This window comes from Prionailurus viverrinus, chromosome X (assembly GCF_022837055.1).
Source record: "Prionailurus viverrinus isolate Anna chromosome X, UM_Priviv_1.0, whole genome shotgun sequence".
NCBI classification, from domain to species: domain Eukaryota; kingdom Metazoa; phylum Chordata; class Mammalia; order Carnivora; family Felidae; genus Prionailurus; species Prionailurus viverrinus.
The window spans coordinates 92,712,172-92,734,137 of record NC_062579.1 but is presented as its reverse complement, the minus strand read 5'-3'; the positions used below and the strand labels follow the sequence as shown (position 1 = coordinate 92,734,137).

Here is a 21,966-nt window from a genome sequence, read left to right as displayed (position 1 = left end):
AGCCAAAACCCATTCTTGCTTTGCAGGAGATAGAGAAGAGGAAACGTCTTACTCAGCCTTCAGCACCCCTCTACCCTGTCCTACAGGGGGGTACTGAAGAAGAATTAATTTTTCCTCCCCCGTATAACCCCTCTAGGATGCCGGAAGAACACCATCCTCCCCCTCTGGGGGAGGCAGACGCTGTTCCGAGAGTGGGAGGCTGAAATGCTCCAGGGGGAAGCCCGCCCTTTACCAGACAAAGGGCTCAGAGGGAGCAATCCGCCTCCACTGCCGACTCCACTATTTTGCCCCTGCGAGCCACCGGACCCCCAGACGCGGAGGGGAATCAGCCCCATCACTATTGGCCTTTCGCCACTAGTGACCTCTACAATTGGAAAGCTCAGAATCCTAAGTTTTCCGAGAAACCAGCAGGGCTTATTGACTTATTAGACTCTGTTCTTTTTACCCATCAGCCCACGTGGGACGATTGCCAGCAGCTTTTGCAGGTCCTGTTCACGACTGAAGAAAGAGAAAGAATCCTCAATGGGGCCCGAAAACTAGTTCTGGGCGCAGATGGGAATCCCACCACCAACCAGGCTCAGATAGATGCCTCCTTCCCCTTAACTCGGCCCCAGTGGGATTTCAACACGGCAGAAGGTAAGGAGAGGCTCCGGGTCTACCGCCAGACTCTAATGGGGGGTCTCCAAATGGCTGCTAGAAAGCCAACCGATTTGGCCAAGGTAGGAAATGTACAACAGGGAAAAGATGAATCTCCGGCTGCCTTTTTAGAAAGGATCATGGAGGCATTCCGTACCTATACCCCCATGGATCCAGAGGCTCCGGAAAGCAAGGCAGCTGTTATCATGGCCTTTGTAAACCAATCGGCCGTAGACATTAGGAGAAAATTACAGAAAATAGATAGACTAGGAGAAAAAAGTCTGCAGGACTTACTGGTGGTAGCCGAAAAGGTATATAATAACCGGGAGCCTCCTGAGGACAAGCAGGCTCGCTCCATGGCGGCTGACAGCAGTAAGCAGACTCGAGACCTGGCCAGAATACTGCTAGCTACCACTGCTGACTTCCCCGAGGAACGAGACCGCCGTCTCCGGCAGCTGGCAGACGACGCAAGAAAAGGTAAAGGAACCACCAAGGGGGGGAAGCAGAGGCTGCAGAAGGATCAGTGCGCATACTGCAAGGAGATAGGGCATTGGGCCCGAGATTGTCCGAAAAGGGCCGGCTGGAAGGGAAGCAAGACTGATCGAGTAAAAGTCCTAGAGCTAGATGAACTAAGTGATTAGGGGAGTCGGGGTTCGGACCCTCTCCCCGAACCCAGGGTAACTCTTAAAGTGGAGGGGACCCCTATTGACTTCCTTGTCGACACCGGAGCACAACATTCGGTCCTCCGCACCCCACAAGGAAAACTAGCTAGCAAGAAGTCCTGGGTACAAGGGGCAACTGGTATGAGCCAGTATTCATGGACTACCCGAAGAACAGTAGATTTGGGAACGGGCCGGGTATCCCACTCCTTTATGGTAATACCAGAATGCCCCTACCCGCTGTTAGGACGGGACTTACTGACCAAGATTGGAGCTCAGATAACTTTCAGACAAGGGGGGCCTCAGGTCACCGATGGCAAGGGCCACCCCATCCAGGTCCTGACCATGAAACTGGAGGATGAATACCTCCTCCACCAGGAGGCGCTCCCGAGAGAGGATAATATAGACAGATGGCTACAAGAATTCCCCTCGGTTTGGGCAGAGACAGGGGGGATGGGACTAGCCGCTCATAGGACCCCAGTCCTGGTAGAGCTCAAGCCAGGAGAGAGTCCGGTAAGGATCAAACAATACCCCATGTCTCAGGAGGCCCGGAAGGGGATCCAGCCACACATCCGGAGACTACGAAGCCTAGGGGTACTAGTTCCTTGCCAGTCTGCCTGGAACATCCCCTTACTGCCGGTCAAAAAGCCTCACACAAATGACTACCGACCGGTACAAGACCTCCGGGAAGTAAATAAGAGGGTCGCGGACATACACCCAACTGTTCCCAACCCATATACTCTCTTGAGCTCCTTAGCGCCCTCCAGGGTCTGGTATACTGTACTAGATTTAAAGGACGCCTTCTTCAGTCTGCCGTTGGCACCCCAGAGCCAACCCTTGTTCGCCTTCGAGTGGCATGATCCAGAGGAGGGCTACAGTGGGCAACTCACCTGGACACGGCTACCTCAGGGATTCAAAAATTCACCCACCATCTTCGATGAGGCACTACACGAGGACCTGGTATTTACAGACACCTTCTCTGGCTGGGTGGAGGCATACCCAACCAAGCATGAAACGGCTCAGACGGTGGCTAAGAAGCTACTAGAAGACATCTTACCCAGGTATGGTTTTCCTGCCCTGGTAGGATCAGACAATGGACCAGCTTTTATCTCACAGGTAACACAGGCAGTAGCCAAGGCGGTGGGGGCAAACTGGAAATTACATTGTGCTTATAGGCCCCAGAGCTCAGGACAGGTAGAAAGAATGAATAGAACCCTAAATTAACCATGGAGACTGGCGGGGACTGGGTGACTCTCCTACCGTACGCCCTTTACCGGGTTAGAAACACTCCTTACACTCTGGGTTTTACTCCCTACGAGATCATGTTTGGCAGGCCACCCCGTGTTATTCCCAGCCTTCGAGCTGAACTTATTGCTGAGTTTAAAGATCAAGAACTTTTTCTTTCCTTGAGCGGGCTCCAGAGGGCACACGAGGACATTTGGCCGCGCCTCGGTGCCATCTACGAGGCTGGCCCGATCCCGACACCTCATCAGTACAGGCCGGGAGACTGGGTCTACGTCAAGAGGCACCACCGAGAGACTCTCGAGCCGCGCTGGAAGGGACCCTACATCGTGGTGTTGACAACCCCCACCGCTCTCAAGGTAGACGGCATCACGACCTGGGTCCATCACACTCACGCCCAGCCAGCGGACCCCTCCTCAATCCGGAAGGACTTCGTCACACGATGGGCCATCAGTCGGGACCAACACAACCCGCTCAAGCTCAAGCTACAGCGCATTCGACCCACCTAATATTGGTAACTCTATTAACTCTGCTTGTCATTGCTCATACGGCCCCCAAAACATCACCTGGCAGATCATAGACACCAGCCCAGGGACAATACTTAATCAGACCTCCCAGAGCCACCCCAGGGACACTTGCTTCCCAGAACTTTGCGTAAACCTCCACACTCTGTTCTCCCTGTCATGCAGCCGGTCCCATGATTGGGTCCGTAAGCTACATGGCAAAGGGGGAATGAAAGGGCGGGCCTATGCCAGCCGACTCCATCTTGTTCTGTGTCCTTCACCTTGACCACACCTCCTCCCCTCGACTCCATCTTGTTCTGTGTCCTTCACCTTGACCACACCTCCTCCCCTTGAGTAAACCCTCCCTCACCTGCCGGACCCTTCCCCAGGACCCCTCCCCAGCCAATCGGCTGAGGCCATAGCCATTACCTCACCAACTGCCCCCAGGCCGCAATAAAACCTTTGTCCTTTTGAAACTCGCTCTCTTTCCCTGGTATCTCACCGCTGCGTCGGTGCAGGTAGGGGATTGAGCTCGAGCTAGCTCGAATAAAGGCTCTTTGCTTTTGCATCGGACTCGGCTCCCTGGTGGTCTTTGGGGATCACGAATTCTGGGCATAACACTACTTGTAGACCATTCTAGAAAAACTACTAAAGAATGCAATTCAGTGAGAAAGGAAATATGACCCAGAAGGAAGGAGTAAACTACAAAAGGCAATAGTAAACAAAGACAGTGGTGTAAAAGAAGAGTTAATGCAAATAAAATACATGACAAACAAGTAATACACATGTTAATGACCACATAGAGTTAAAAATAAAGTGAACCTAAAATATTAAAGGACTGTTATATAGGCAATGGAGGGGGCTGATTGGAATGAAGATGGAATAAGCTCATTAAACTGTTTAGGAGGAGAGGAAGTATGTTGTTTTAATATTTATTAGACCGAACATTGTTAACATATTCATTGATGGAAATATTCAAGACTATGGACTTCTATCTCATTCCCAAATTAATCAACAACATTAATACTAATGGAATTAAAAATCATAAACAAAATTCCTCCTGAAATTTGAGAATCTGACTTGTAATTCATAGGGAATAGCCAAAACTATTTTGAAGAACAAGAAGTAAGTAAAAACTCTATCATATATTTTGACTTTTTATAACGCTTTGTAAAGTCAATGCAAAATTGGCCTAGAATAGACAACAAGATGAATGGGACAGAAAAGAAGTGGACTAAAATATATGTGGAAATATGGTTTACACTAAAGAACATATTGCAAGGCAGTGGAGAAAAAATGGGCTATTTATTAAATTGAGGTAAGACTATTGGTTATATACAAAGAAAATATAAAATCTGGGTCCTAGCACACACCATGAGCTCATAATTATTGATAACACAAAATAAAGATAATACAATTTGTGAGGATGTGGAGAAATGTAAATATTTTATATAACCCAGGTGGGGGTAATCTCATGAGAGATAAAGACATAGGGAGACAATGAGGAATAGAGAACATGAGTGAGCAAAAAGGAGCGAGATATCTAGTAAAATTAAGAATATGTATACAATATGACCCAGCTCTTCCATTTCTATGTATTATGACTCAGCAAAACTTTACCATTGTTAGACATGTACAGAAATGCTCATTGTAGGATATATTAAAAATAAAGTTTGAAAACAAAGTTTTTCATAAGTAAGGATGACTTATGTATCCATAAGATAAGGATCTATATGTATTATCCATAAGTAAGGATCTATATGTATTAATACATCTACAAGTCTCCAGAATTCCAGTCAAACATAACCAAAACACTAGATGTGAAAGGGACATACAACATGGCAGGTCACAGGTGTGCTACAATCACTTCCACAGAAAATAATATAATAAAGTATTCAAAAGAGCATTGGTAACAGAGGAGGAAAATGCCAGTTGAGGAAAAGTTTATGTAAATCTGGGCAAGATGTCTAGTAGATACATGCATATATTTACATACTTATCAACTTATTGAGACTGAGGAGAAGTATGGGGTAATGTTACCAAGAATGGTGACAACCATATCATTTTCCTATTTCCTATGTCAGATCTAAGAAGAGAGATTCAGCAAAAAATATTATAAAAATCTTAAGCCAAGGGGTGCCTGGGTGGCTCAGTAGGTTAAGCATCCAACTCTTGATTTCGGATTAGGTCATGATCTCACAGTTTGTGGGTTCAAGCCCCACGTTGGGCTCTGAGCTGACAGTGTGGAGCCTGCTTGGGATTCTTTCTCTCCCTCTCTCCCTGCCCACGCCCTGCTCACAAGCTCTCACCTTTCTCTCCCTCTCTGTCTCTGTCAAAATAAATAAATAAATAAACTCAAAAGAGAAAAAAAAAAAAGTTAACAAAATCTTAAGCCAAAATATTTACCTAAGCCCCCAACTCCCATAGATATCTACATGCAGTCTCAGAATGATCCCAAATATTCAGAATGACTTATATGGGCCCTGAATTAATCAGATGGTTCAATTTGCATTACCCCTTGTTTGTTTTACATTTGTTTATAAGGCCTATAATGAGTTTGTTTCTTAATCCATAGAGAAAAAGTCTCAATGTGTAGTTCTTTTCTGTTAAATAAGACTCCATCTACATGGTGACAATTACTAAGAGGAACTCAGTAACTGCTTGATTTAACCATACTACTCCATCTATTCATTCAATAAGCTTCTCATGTATCAACTACTCTACTAAGAACTCCTTCTTTTTTGTTGTATTGTTTCTATAATCCTTCTCATCCCTGTCACTGGTTACAATTCCATTATATAGTTCTCCTGCAGTCTATGAGAGGACAAAGAAACCGTCTACATTTTATACGTCCCCTAACACCACAATACCAAATACCAAATGAGGCAGCATGACATGTAGGAGAATGGTCACCACACTAAGAAATCTATCACAATGACTGGCAACCACCAATGAAACATTAACTCATCACAGAGGAGGCTTATTTTATGTTTTTTTTCATATATTCATTCATTCATTCATTCATTCATTCATTCATTTGTTCCTTTTGTTTTTCCCCAAATTCTCTAAATGCTCACAACATAGGAAACTTTTCCTCTCTGTACCATCATTCTGAACAAGATTAGAAAAATTCAATTTGTGAAGTAACCATTGCGCATCCAGAACCTGAACATAGGTGATACCTGGAACTGTTGGCTGGGAGAACACGAACTTCAAACTTAGATTTGAAAAATAAAACATTACATTCTTCCTGGGGCAACCAGAGAAACATTATGATGAGCTCTGCCACCAAAGCCGAATGTTTGATTCAAGTAAAAAGAATGTGAAATTCCTGAGGTAATTAATTAGCAGAGCAAGCAATGAAATTTGCAATGATTCCCAAGGAAGAACATCTTTAATATATGTCGCTCAATAAACAGAGACAAGCAAAAATCCTACTGTCAACAGAGCTCTTATTAATATTTCTCGGCAGTATACAGTTAGAACAGCAGCATATCCTGATGCAGCACTACAGCAGATATGGACATTATGTACAGGTTGAAGCCTTCTAGATCTCCACCCGACTGGGTGTGATGATCAAGGTTTGCTGCTTTAGAAGAGAATGAGAATTATGTGGAAATACATTCTACGACATCATTCCAAGGGATACTATGCAATCCTGTCACTGCCAGTCATCAGATTGGGCATCACGAAAATGATGTGATGCAATGCTTAACCACCTTAATATGTCAATTAGCTGACAAGGGGTGTGCTTTGCAAATTACTACTGAAACCATTGGGCCTGCCTTGATTTGCATTCCCATAACATTCTAATGGATTAAAACAAACAACAACAAACAAAACATGACCTAATATTACTTTTAAATCTTCCCTGTGAGGTGATCTCAAAAATCTCCCTAATCTCTTCCAACTCTGAGACTAAGCACGCCAACGAGAGGAAGATATTTTTAGGGCCAACCTTGGCATTTTGACAGTCCTGAGGATTTCATTTGGCACAAAACCAGAGACCCTCCAGAAACTAAAAAAAAATCCTCCTATATTATCTCAAGAGGAAGAATACCATTTTGGAACAGTCCAGTTTAGTATAGGAGTTCTTTCACCAAGAATAACCCAGGGCCCAATTTATGTCCTATTATTTGCCAGAGAGCTTTTAATATCCTTGTTATTCATAGACAGCAATTAGAAATGCAAATGAAGTTGTGGGTTCCTTTCCCTGTCCCAAACACTAACAAAGGGGCAAGGCAGTCTCTAAGAAGAAAATGAGGGGATGAAAAGCAGACATTCACCTTCTCTCGTTCTATTTTCAGTGCCTTGCTCTGTCAGCAAGAAGCACAAAACAGGATCACCTCTGAGGCCTACTGCCCCAGGATTAACCATGTCCAAGAGAATACAGGGAAACTGAAACATTAACCGGAAGGAAATGATCATAGAATAAGGATAGCCAAAAAGATGTGAAAGAGTCAGAAAAGGCAATAAACAGTCCTTGAATTGATAACAAAATAAAAAAAAATTATTCCAAATATTTATTGGGCAGTTTTGTTCAGAAATTATTCTATACACAACAGGGGATTTATCTCATTTAATCCTAACAACAACCTAAAGAGGTAAGCACTATTTTCATGTAACAGGATTTAAATGACATGCAACAGAACTAAACAAGTATTCATCATTATCATACTCATCCCCAGTCTACATGACAAAACTGAGATACACATAGGAAAACTGACTTGCCAAAAGCCACCCAAGCTGTATTCATCTGAGTTGTATATACACGTTCTCTGAAAACCAACAAAGGCCCTCAAACTGGCGGAGGGGGTAAGTGTGCAGAACTTCTGCCTCCCTACTTCCACATTAACCAAATCATCACCACCTTCTTACTCATTAGGCTTCTGCATGGCATTTCAGTTGACCAGAACGATCTCTCTGTGGTTAAACTTATTTTTTTTATTTTATTTTTTATTTTTTAAAATTTGCATCCAAATTAGTTAGCATATAGTGCAACAATGATTTCAGGAGTAGATTCTTTAGTGCCCCTTACCCACTTAGCCCATCTCCCCTGCCACAACCCCTCCAGTAACCCTCAGTTTGTTCTCCATATTTATGAGCCTCTTCTGTTTCGTCCCCCTCCCTGTTTTTATATTATTTTTGTTTCCATTCCCTTATGTTCACCTGTTTTGTCTCTTAAAGTACTCATATGAGTGAAGTCATATCATTTTTGTCTTTCTCTGACTAATTTCCCTTAGCATAATACCCTCCAGTTCCATCCATGTAGTTGCAAATGGCAAGATTTCATTCTTTTTGATTGCCGAGTGATACTCCATTGTGTGTGTGTGTACATATACCACATCTTCTTTATCCATTCATGCATCGATGGACATTTGGGCTCTTTCCATACTTTGGCTATTGTCGATAGTGCTGCTATAAACATGGGGGTGCATGTGTCCCTTCGAAACAGCACACCTATATCCTGTGGATAAATGCCTAGTAGTGCAATTGCTGGCTCGTAGGGTAGGTCTATTTTTAGTTTTTTGAGGATCCTCCATACTGTTTTCCAGAGTGGCTGCACCAGCTTGCATTCCCACCAACAATGCAAAAGAGATCCTCTTTCTCCGCATCCTCGCCAACATCTGTCGTTGCCTGAGTTGTTAATGTTAGCCATTCTGTCAGGTGTAAGGTGGTATCTCATTGTGGTTTTGATTTGTATTTCCCTGATGATGAGTGATGTGGAGCATTTTTTCATGTGTCGGTTGGCCACCTGGATATCTTCTTTGGAGAAGTGTCTATTCATGTCTTTTGCCCATTTCTTCACTGGATTATTTGTTTTTGGGTGTTGAGTTGGATAAGTTCTTTATAGATTTTGGATACTAACCCTTTATCTGATATGTCATTTGCAAATATCTTCTCCCATTCCGTCGGTTGCCTTTTAGTTTTGCTGATTGTTTCCTTCGCTGTGCAGAAGCTTTTTTATTTTGATGAGTTCCCAATAGTTCATTTTTGCTTTTCTTTCCCTTGCCTCTGGAAACGTGTTGAGTAAGAAGTTGCTGTGACCAAGATCAAAGAGGTTTTTGCCTGCTTTCTCCTCGAGGATTTTGATGGCTTCCTGTCTTACATTGAGGTCTTTCATCCATTTTGAGTTTATTTTTGTGTATGGTGTAAGAAAGTGGTCCAGGTTCATTCTTCTGCATGTCACTGTCCAGTTTTCCTAGCACCACTTGCTGAAGAGACTGTCTTTATTCCGGATATTCTTTCCTGCTTTGTCAAAGATTAGTTGCCCATACGTTTGTGGGTCCATTTCTGGGTTCTCTATTCTGTTCCATTGATCTGAGTGTCTGTTCTTGTGCCAGTACCATACTGTCTTGATGTTTACAGCTTTGTAGTATAGCTTCAAGTCTGGCATTGTGATGCCTCCTGTTTTGGTTTTAGTTAAACTTATTTTTAAAATCATTTTGCATTAGATACCAGGTGCTTTCATATACTTTCCCAGAAACTGTCTTAGCTATCCCATTTTACAGTTGAAAATGCAGAAGATCAGGGGTGCCTGGGTGGCTCAGTTGGTTAAGCTTCTGACTTCAGCTCAGGTCATGATCTCGCAGTCTGTGAGTTCAAGCCCCTTGTCAGACTCTGTGCTGACAGCTTGGAGCCTGGAGCCTGCTTCAGATTCTGTGTCTCCCTTTCTCTCTGCTCCTCCCCCACTCATGCTCTCTCTCTCCATCAAAAATAAACATTAAAAAATTTTTTAAATAAACAGTTTTTAAAGTTTAAAAAAAAAAGAAAGAAAATGCAGAAGATCATAAAATTCAGGCAATTCACCTAGGATCCCAAAGTAGTAAATTGTGGAGCTAGGACTGAACACACTGTTTTTAATTCAAAGTCCAGCTATCTTTCAATTTCAGCAATGATGGCCACCTGTGAACAACTATATGTATTTTATATTAAATGATTTTGGGGGGGGGGGCACCTGGGTGGCTCAGTGGGTTAAGCGTCTGATGTTGGCTCAGGTCACAATCTCACGGTTCATGTGTTCAAGCCCCACATGGGGCTCCACACTGACAGTGCGGGGCCTGCTTGGGATTCTCTCTCTGCTCGTCCCCCACTTGCATGCACTCTCTCTCCCAAAATAAACTTAAAAAAAAAGAAAATAGTTTAAAAGATATTTTTTTGCACCTCCAGTGAGGTAATAACTGACAAACAAAATTGTAATATACATAAAGTGTACAATGTGATGATTTGATATGTGCATACACTGTGAAAGAATGCCCATCAAGTTGATTAACCCATGTTTCAATTCACAAAGTCACCTTTTCTCTTTTCTTTTCTTTTTTTGCTTGAGAATGCTTAATACCTCTCTTAACATATATCAGTTATACAATACAGTATTATCAACTATGACTATGCCATAAATAAGATCTTCAAAACTTCTTTAATTCATAACGAGGACTTTTTATACTTTTTAAAAATATAATTTATTGTCAAATTGGTTTCCATACAATACCCAGTGCTCATCCCAACAAGTACCTTCCTCAATGCCCATCACCCACTTTCCCCTCTCCCCCACCCCCCCATCAACCCTCAGTTTGTTCTCTGTATTTAACTGTCTCTTATGGTTTGCCTCCCTCCCTTTCTGTTTGTAACATTTTTCCCTTCCTCTCCCCCATGGTCTTCTGTTAAGATTCTCAAGATCCACATATGAGTGAAAACATACTGTATCTGTAAAGACAGTCAGTCTGACTGACTTATTTCACTTAACGCAATACCCTCCAGTTTCATCCACATTGCTGCAAATAGCCAGGTTTCATTCTTTCTCACTGCCAACCTCTCCCATTTCCCCCACCTCACCATCTTTGACAAACATCATTCTATTTTAAGTTTGACTTGTTCTTCATTTTTCCACAAAGCATATATATGGAATAATATAGTCTTTTTGTGGTCAGAACATTTGTGATCTACTCTCCGCAACTTTCAAGTACATAATATATATTGTTAACTATGGTCATCCTGCTGTATATTAGATCCCCAGAACTTATTCATACTATAATTGGAAGTTTGCATACTTTCATCAAAGTCTCTCCACACACATATCTAGACCACCACTCTGCATGTCATGGCATATACCCTTCCACTCTTTGTTTCTATGGTTTTGGCTTTTTCAGATTTTACATAGAAGGGAGACCATATATTATTTCTCTTCCTCTCTCTCAGACTTATTTCCCTTAGCATTAAGCCATCAAGGTCCACATATGTTGTAGAGCATAGGATGATTTCCTGTGTATGACTGATATTTCATTGTATGTGTGTGGGGGGGAGTGTGTGTATTCTCACATCTCATATGTTTCTTAGCTATTCCTTAATTCAAAGGACACATGCAGGGATTCCATGTCTTGGCTAATGTGAATAATGCTACAATGAATACAGTGCAATTTTCTCTTCAAGATAATGACTTCATATATTTAAATATATAACCAGAAGCGGGATTACAGGATCATATGATACTTTTAATTTTAATTTGTGGAGGAACTTCTATACTCTTTCCCACAGTGGCTATACCAATTTATATTCCCAATTATAGTGGAAGAGGGTTCCCTTTTCTCCATATTCTTGCCAACACTTGTTATTGCTTCCCTTTTTGACATTAGCTATTCTAAAAGGTACATGGTGATATCTCACTGTGGTTTTGACTTGCATTTACCTAATGATGAATGAGGCTCTTTATTTTATTTGCCTATTGGACATTTCAGTGTCATCTGTGGAAATAACTGCTATTCAATTTCTGTGTCCTTTATTTAATGGGATTATTTCTGGGGTGTTTAATTTATTGCTGTTGAATTCTATGAGTTCTTTACCTACTATGTATATTAAGCATTTAATGGAGATGTGCTTTACAAATATATTTATACATTCTATATTTTTTACTTTTCATCCTGTTTATTATATCTTTTGCTGTACTGAAGCTTTTTAGTTTGATATTATCCCAGTTCATTTTTTATTTTGTTCCTTATTTTTTAGCATCATATGTAAAAAATCACTGCCAAGACCAAATTCAAGAACTTTGTCCCCATGTTTTTATCTAGGAGTTTTATGGTTTCAGGTCTTATATGACTTATATTTAAAAGTCTTATATACATTTCCTATGACTTATATGTAAAAGTCTTTAATACGTTTCAAGTTAATTTTTGTTAGTGTAAGACAGGGTCTAATTTAATTCTTTTGCAAGTGAATAGGCCATTTTCCCAATACCATTTATTAAAGAAATTATCCTTTTCCCAGTGAGTATCCGAGACTCTCTTGTCAATTATTATTTGACTTTATACGTATGGCTTATTTTTTGTGCTCTCAATTCTCTTCCTTTGCACTATGTGTACATTCTTTTGCCACCACACTGTTTTGATTACTGTAGCTTTGTAACATAGTTTGAAATCAGGAAGGGTAATGAATCCAGCTTTCTTCATAATGGACAGGAAACCTCTATCTGTCAGGGCTTTCTTGCAGAGCTTTGCAGAGGAGACATTGTTTGAGCTGACCTTTCAAGCATTTGATGATCTTCAAGAAAAGGGCATTCCAAAAAAAATAAAAAGTATTTACACAGGCAATAGAAACGATATAAGTTAAGGCAGTTACAGAAAATTTGCATTATTCCACTAAAACTGGAGGGTAGGGTCTAAGGTGGGGAGGGGTATGGGGAAAAGGTAATTAGAGATATTATATATTATACAGCAAAAGTTCTCAAAATTTCTAGCTCAGAAGACCCTTATGTTTTAAAAAAAATTTTTTGTGACATTTATTTATTATTATTGAGAGACAGAGAGATACAGAGCATGAGCAGGGGAGGGGTAGAGAGAGGGGGAGAACAGAATTTGAAGTAGGCTCCAGTCTCTGAGCTGTCAGCACAGAGCCCAATGCAGGGCTCGAGCTCACAAACTGTGAGATCATGACCTGAGCCGAAGTCAGTCGCCTAACCAACTGAACCACCCAGGCACCCCAGAAGACCCTTATGCTTTAAAAATTCCAAAAATCTTGCCTATATGAGCTATATTTATTGATATTTATCATATTACAGTTATAACTAGGAAATTTTATAAACATTAAAATACTACAATATATAAGCATAGTTTTTGTTGGGTCACAAAATGATGATGCCATCACATACTACATATCTCTTGTAAAGGTTAACTGTATGGTTTTGAAATAAAGAACATGGAAAATATATTCCCAATATCTTTAAAAGGTGACATTTCAAGGAGATAGGGGTGAGTGGTAATAGCTCTATAGCATAAATATGAGTCAAGCATCTATATCAGGTTGATAGAAACACAATTTCAATATGGTGCCTTCACCTACAATCTTACAATCACACTGAAGATAACAAGTATATTTTTATTACTGGCATAGAGTAATATCCTAAGATTTAGCCCAATCTACCTCTGTTGTACATTTCTCAATGGATAAATTCCCCCTAACTTGAGTACTGAGACATAAAGGTCAATTAAAATTCATTCAGAAAATGTTCATCGAGAACCTCTTATGTGTCAGCCATTACTTCAGGGGTGGGGGAACTAGCTGTAAATGTCACAGACAAAACTATGTGATCTGAAACTGGCAATCTAGTGAGGATGACAGACACTTAAAAATTAATTAAAATATGGAAAATACTGGAATGTGATAACTGCTGTGAAGGAAAGTAGCATACTTTTTAGTTGAACCAACTACAAACCACAGTCCCATTAGCATGTGCATTAAACTTGTTCTTTGCCTTTCCTTGCAGAACTCATTCATTATCACTCCTATGACACCAAAAGGATACATAGAAGAATCTAGGCCATTCAAAGTCTATACTTAGTTTAGCTGGTTATAGAATAGAACAAATGAATCCACATACAAGAGTTCAATTCTTCTTTGCGCACATTATTCTTCAATTCCTTGCATGACGATAAACTATATTTTAACTCCAGCATTCCATCTCAAAAATAGATTTTCTTGATTATAAAGGAATACTTTGTAAGAGAGTATGAAAATACATTGAAACAACTCATCAGCATACCTGGAGTAACAATGATAAGGTCATACCTTATTGAAAACAGATCAAGAATTGAATTTTCAATCAGGAAGTACAGAAGGAAAAAAAAACATGATGTACACATAAATGTAGTGCATTGACAACAACATATATTCTATATTTACATCAACCCAAAGGGTAAAGCAAAGCCGAGTTTGGATTACGCACATAATGATGGCCACTTTTTATTCCAAGGAGATGCTTTGAGGTAAAATGTTTAGGAATGACCACTAAAACAGGGATATCAGCACAGGCCTATTTCTGTGACTAGTTATTTGAACATTTACTGCAAGATCACAGAGATGAAATATAGGATCAGAAACATGTGCTGAATCCCTTGGTAGTAGTCTATAAGCAATTTTCTTTTCCTTAATACATATTTGTAAAAAACAAAATAAATGAAATAAATGAAAAACTTTGGAGAAAGGATACACATGTGTGCTACTGAAACATAAGGACTTCTATAAAGAATCACTGAATTAAAAATTGTAAGCCACATCCATGCCTAAAGGAAGTTGGTCTGTTCGAGGAGGTTTCAATGAACTAAGGAAGAATCAACCATAAAATTTCATTATTTTTATGTAAGACTTTAAATGTAAATATGATTAGCAATCAGGGCTTTATAGTTTGCTTATAGCCATTCTTCCAAATCTAAGCAAATGTAAAAATCATATAATACCAAGAATACTATGTAAAGTGTCAGGTCTAAATGGGGTATCTCTAGATGGGATAGGGGCACCCAGATGTAGGGCAACCATCCAGTGGAAGCTAGTAGCATGGGAGGTGAAAGTATTCACCTGAGGCAGAACAAAGGAGATAGAAGTTTACTGAACACACCACAAGACAGCAGCAGGCAGGAAAACAAAGGAGAGGTTGGTTGTCTGCAAGGAGGTGGTGGGAGGGAGTTGTTTTTAAAGGGGAATGATAAGGAGGTAAGGGGACTTATGGAATTCTCCCTTTGGGGTAACTGTACCTCATAGTAAGTAGCCCATTTGTCAGTTAGGGCCCATGTCTATTTCGAGGTGGGTTGCCTGATGAGCCTTTTCTACATTCCATTGTTTAAGCCTGTTTGCCTGAAAGTGGCCTCCACATAAAGTACTGGGCTTCACATTTTAGATACCATACCATTTAATCTTTCCAACATTTCCCAGGAAGCATGATGGTAATATATTATAACAGATACTTTATAAGAGATTTTCTAAAAACTGAGCCTCCCAAAGATACACTGATTTATAGAACATTTGAGAACCTGCTACAACTTTTGTGTTAAGAAGTCTATTATAGTTGACATCTGCTGTTTCTACCTGATCTGGACGTGTCTTTTGACAATAGCACTTCTATTGCTCTATGTTGGACTACTATTCTTCACTCTCTGACTGTACATTTCTGGTAGACTGATACCACTCCACCCTGAGTTCCAGGCACAAGCAAATAACCCAATCTTGGCTAATTGGCATATTCCATCCATCTAGTCTCAGAGATCGGTGTGGGGTGGGGGGGAAGACAATTGACCCAATGAGAGTCAATTCCAGGACACTTTATGAATATTTCGTCAATCACAAGTCCTTTTCAATGAATCTATGAACTCTGAGGTTATAAGCATAGAGGGTGAGAACCAGCAACCACAAGGAGAATATCATCTGGAGAATGAAGTCATCCAAAAGTGGAACAGTCACTGGGGATGGGGAAATGGAAGAATGGAAGTACGATGACAGCTGAAATCTAGACTTCTTCATTTGAACTTCTATATCAAACTATGCCTGAAGTCAATACTACCATTGGATTTCTCACACAAATAAAATAATTAATTCCATTTTTACCTAAACTAGTTTTGAAGTTGGTTTCCTTTGCCAAAACTAAATCCTAATTGACTCCACCTACGTAAGGTATAAAGCTATCAAATAATAGTAACTAGATTTGAACCAAAATAGCTGACTTAAAATCTGTAGTGTCCCTCATTTTGCAATAGTGACTCCTTAATACACTTACCAATATGTATCAATTATTAGTGAACTCCAAGAAATATTTCTGAGTTTATCATGTGATTTTCATACTTTGATTTGTTAAGCATGGGTATTACCTCTTTTTACAAGGAAATAGCCTTGTATTATACCGTATAAGGTACAACAAAATACGATTATAGTTGACCTAAGTATATGTGTTCCTGACACTTACAGTAGTTTTAGAATTCATGAAGACAAAACTTCCAGAAAGCTAAAACACTTCAAAGCACAGTTAACAAATAGAACAGGTGAACAACACGAGGACTAGAAAATACAGAATAATAGAGTAATACAAATATTGAGCATGGACCTCCTTGTAAATGGAATCAAATGGACAAAGGGCTACCAGTTAACACCCCAAAATTCTAACCCAAGAATAAACGATATATGGAAATTCACTGACACGTGCCATCCAACATGAAATTAACACTATAGCACAATGTGCTAACTCATTCAAGTGATGCTACTTTCTGTAAAATCTTCCCTGAAATCAATGTGCTTCTATTATTGCTCTGCCATAAGCCCCACTTGTCACCCATTTTCTTAGAAATGAAACTATTACCATCAATTCTCAAGAATAACTCGTAATTGTGCACTAGCTCTTATTAGCCTCTTTTTATAGCCCATTATACATCCTCCATTTTTTCTTTTTTTTTATTAACAGAAATAATTTCCATCACTTGGGAGTTTATAAAGCAATAAACTGCTCTTGATTACTCAGCACTTTTACAGGAACCATTTCCTGGTAATTACGAGGTACTCAAAAATAAGTAAGTGAAACTATCACCATTACACAAAATTTAACTTCAAACACTCATTTCCCTCTGTATTTTGTTAAAATGTGAATTATCATGGAAGTTTCATAAGGAACAGTTAGCTGATTGTCATCTCTATCAATTATTCTCTTAGTCTTAAAACTAAACTTATTGGAAAGAAAAGCTATAGATGAATTTGAAAGGAATAGTACCACACCTTTACGAACAACTAAAAGAAACTGATTTTAATAATCTTTAAAACACAGTGGACTTTTGTACTGGCTTTCTCTATATGGCATCCTCTTTCCCAAGATAGTCAAATGCCTTATTCCTTTAATTCATTCGAATCTGTGCTCAAACATTATTTCCTCATAAGGACCTTCTTGGACTATCCTAACTAAAATAGATATTTTATCACTCTTTATCTTCTAACTTGTCTTATTTCCCTTCTTAGCACTTATCATTAAGAGATCTTTTATTATTTCATTAACTTTGGCATGGGGGTGGCAGGAAATATGTCATCCTCAACACTCAGAAAAGTGCCTGCCTTGGGGCGCCTGGGTGGCGCAGTCGGTTAAGCGTCCGACTTCAGCCAGGTCACGATCTCGCGGTCTGGGAGTTCGAGCCCGCGTCGGGCTCTGGGCTGATGGCTGAGCCTGGAGCCTGTTTCCGATCCTGTGTCTCCCTCTCTCTCTGCCCCTCCCCCGTTCATGCTCTGTCTCTCTCTGTCCCAAAAAAATAAATAAACGTTGAAAAAAAAAAAAAAGTGCCTGCCAACAGAAACTACTAAATAAATATGTATTGAACAAACACATAAATTTAGGTACCTGCCTTATGGATTATTCAGCTCCATAACTTCAACTAATCTTTTTTAGTCTCTTCACTTAGCATTAGAATCCCCATTTGAGACCTAAGTAAAGGAACTAAAGGAAAATAAAATAAGCTCTTCACCAGGACTGAAATAGGGATTTTTAAAACACAAATATAAAATCCCAAGAAAGATTTGCAAATATCTCATCACAATAGACATCATACGAAAGAAACATTTTAAGAATGACTTACAATTTTTTATTTAGCATATGACTGAAGCATTTTTTGCATATTATTAAAATTCTTAGTGTCCTTGAATATATGAGTATATGGACAATCATAGAGACTAGTGTGAAGTATATAAAGAATGCAATATTTCTTGAAGGCAATTTGGCAATAGGTATCAAAAGATTAAGTGAATACTACCTGATAGAGCACCTCTATTGTGTTACAGAGGTTTTTCTAAAGAAATTAAATTTGATTTGTTCAAATATCATGCTATATGGAGATTTCTTACAGTATTATTTATAACAGTTAAAAAAAAGAGAGAGAGAGAAACCACCTAAATATCAGAAACTGAGGACTGGTTAAAAAAAGCTACAGGGGCTCCTGGGTGGCTCAGTAGGTTAATTAATTATTAATTAATAATATATTAATATATATTAATAATGTATATTAATGTAATATAATTCCTATTCCTCATTCTTCTATGACTTAAAAGCTACAAATCACAGTGGAAATGATGGACACATCTGAGTTTACAAAGCTTACAAAGCTATAAAACTTCTTAATAGTAAGTAATAAGGATGATAATAAGATGTAATAAAAAATTCAAATACATGGGAAACATGGGAAATGATTTCTAGCATTAAAAATATGTAATATAACTACGTGAATTTCTATTAAAAAATTTTAAAACAACCATAAGCATGTAAATCAAAACGGTCTCAATGATTATGCATGTATGTAATACATTACAGACTAATGTTACTTCTTTTTGTCTATTTTTTTTAATTTTGTAATTTAAAACTACCAGAGATCTTTGAACTGATATTTTTAAATTAATGCTACCTCTATTTCCTTAAAGACAGTTTAGTCATTGCAGGAAATTCAAGTAAACATATATCAAGAAGTTTTCTTGAAATATCTGGTAAAGCAAGACTGGCTAGATTTTAATATATCTATAGAGACCTCTTTCTCCTTATTAAGGATAAACAATTTGTCTTTTTTGATAATGTATCCACTCCCCTCTACTAATAGAGGTAGACACATAAAACAATATGGATTTTCTAAATTATTTTTCATATCTGGCTCTGGATTTAATCAGGTGCACACATAAACACACATGTATAATCTAATCGCTTCAAACATATAAAAAAAGATAATTAGTCATTTCTAAAATAATGTCATGTAAGTGTTTTAGCTATACTAGTAAAATACACAAAAATTAATACAAAGTAAACAAAAGTTGACACAACTCTATGCTCTCTCTGCCCTCTAGGAAAAACACAAAGATACTGTTTCCTGATGTTTTGTAAGGCATATGTGACACTTGGGTTTGTTTTTTTTTTTATTAAAAATTTTTTTTCAACGTTTTTTATTTATTTTTGGGACAGAGAGAGACAGAGCAGGAACGGGGGAGGGGCAGAGAGAGAGGGAGACACAGAATCGGAAACAGGCTCCAGGCTCAGCCATCAGCCCAGAGCCCGACGCGGGCTCGAACTCACGGACCGCGAGATCGTGACCTGGCTGAAGTCGGACGCTTAACCGACTGCGCCACCCAGGCGCCCTGACACTTGGGTTTTTACCTGTTTATAGCAAGGTAGCACATGAGAACCAGAGAGTGACAATCTGTTTAAGATATCAAATACTCTACAAGATGGAAGCAACCTCTTTTCTGAGTTTTTACATTCTTTAAAAACTATTTCTTCCAAGAAGTCATTTGACTTTTTCAACCCATAACGAAATTCTTCTTAGCAGTTAAAGCCAAATTCAATATTCTATTATGTGGCTTCTTTAGAAGTCTCTATTTCTAATTCCTTCCCACTTAGATTGGAAAACTCCATGAGGAAAGAAGACATTTAGTCTCATTTCATATCATCATGGAGTAAATACTTATACATCTGACAATATTACCTTAGTATGCTAATTTATAAAATTACTATTATATATCCTTAAAAACCTTCTTCCCCCAAAAAACTAAAAGTGCTGGTTACAAATATATATGTGTCCATGAACCAAAAGAATGTAAAGGAATCCTCACAGGCCTTACTAAAGAGGTAAATTACAGAACACTGAAGTCCCAGCCATTGTGAAGGCCTATGATGACTTCTGTTGATCCCTACGCAGTTTTGAGGGCTATACAGGGCAAAGATCAGGGAAGACAATTAAGTGCTCAAAGGCAATCTGGTAAGAGATTCCAGAACAAAGCAAACCCTGCAAAGAATTGCATCTTTTGCAAAACAGTTGAACTAGAGAAAAAGCCAAGCCCACAAAAGCCCACCTTCCTATCTCAGTCTTGATGCAGGACAGAGGTAAAAAGCATTTCCCCTGAGAATCCAACAACAACGACCTCATATGGAGATACACTCTGAATTTCTACTGCTTCTTGCCTGAAAAATCCCCAAATTGAAAACTTCTTATAAATTGTACTAGGCTAACAGAAAGCTTAAGTATTTGATAAAAGCAAAAGAAACTCCTCTCTGGAGGAAAGTTCTTTAAACATAGGTGTCTGCAAATTCCCATAAACACAACATAACATAGACTCACAACTAAAAATTACAAAAACACAAGAAAGCAAGACACTAGGATCAAAAGCCAGTATGCAGATACATACACAAACAATGCAAAATCACACAGAGTTCACAAATGGGCTTATCAGGTACATAATACATAATAAGCAGATTTAACTTTTTAAGTAGGTATCAAAAGTATTAGGAAAGGGGCACCTGGGTGGCTCACACAGTTGTGTCCAACTCTTGGTTTTGGCTCAAGTGATCTCACAGTTCATAAGATCAATCACCACATGGGACTCTCAGCTGACAGTGTGGAGCCTGCTTGGGATTCATTCTCTCTCTCTCTCTCTCTCTCTCTCTGTCCCTCCCCCATTTTCATCCCTCCTCCCTTCTCTCTCTCTCTCTCTCTCTCTCTCAAAATAAATAAACTTAAGAAAAAGTATTAGGAAAAACAAGAGACTTAATCAGAAAGAACCAAAGAGAATATCTGCAAATAACAATAATTAAAACTTTTAAAAGGAATTTATCAATAGTATAAAAACAAAAAAGGTATAGCTGAAGATAAAACTATTAAACTAAAAAATAAATTTGACAGAAGGTAGCAGAAATAAAATGTAGAAAATATGAAAGTTTTAAAAACATTGAAGATAAACAAGAGGCATCAATATTTATCTACTGTATTAAGGAAAAAATAAAGAGAATCAGGGAGAAGCAATGTTCAGAGACAATAGGTTTGAATACTCAAGAACTGTTACACAAAAGAATTCTCAGATAAAAGAAGCAAAATTTCAAGATGAAAAAATGTAAATGTACACCATGATTTATCAAAGTAAAACTTCCGAAGAACTAAGACAATTAAAAAATACTTTAAAATCAGGAAGCGAGAAAAGACAGAATATACACACAACAAACTTTAAAACAAAATGGACAGTAGACAATATAACAATAATAATAAAAGATAGAAAATAGTGCAATAGTATCTTAAAAGTGCTGAGGTGAAGTAAGTGGTAGCCTAGACCTGTATATCCAGAAAACCATCTTCATACAGACATTTTACGGATTTTCAGACAAACTTGACAGGGTTCATGATCAACACATATTTACTAAAGAAAACTTTAGAGAAGATAATCCAGGTAAAAGGAAAACGATCCTGGAAGTGAGTCCGAAAGGAATAATGTTTATTGTAAATACATGAATTCTAGAAACAGGCAAACATGGATTCATACCATGTAAAAGTACACTCACAAAGAAAAAGTAAACATTGTAGAAAACTAGAATTCGGTTAGATCAACCTAAAAGAGAAAATTCTTTACAAAAGGAGGAAATCAAAAATATAAAAACAAAGGTATGACATTATGAAATAAACATAGTTCATTCATTCCAACTTATTAAGCATTGCTCATCTGATACTCAGCATTTCGTGAGAATGTATTGTACTTTTACAGACAATAAAGACACCCGGGTCTACCAACACTAAAACATGTTCTGTGAGTGATTTCACAGGGAAGGGTGAGAGTTCAGACAGAGAAAGCCTTATCTTTCTACTGAGTAGACCCTGGCAACAGTGACCCAC

General features: G+C 38.8%; 1 protein-coding gene across 1 annotated transcript; it reads left to right on the top strand.

Moving 5' to 3' along the window:
- Nucleotides 1–203: 203 nt before the first annotated feature.
- Nucleotides 204–2,249, top strand: LOC125157054 (uncharacterized; the record flags this gene model as incomplete). Its single annotated transcript, XM_047843289.1, is given in 1 exon segment — nucleotides 204–2,249. A coding segment is annotated over 1 exon segment (2,046 nt), but the record flags the coding sequence as incomplete, so codon positions are not given.
- Between the last annotated feature and the right edge of the window lie 19,717 nt (nucleotides 2,250–21,966).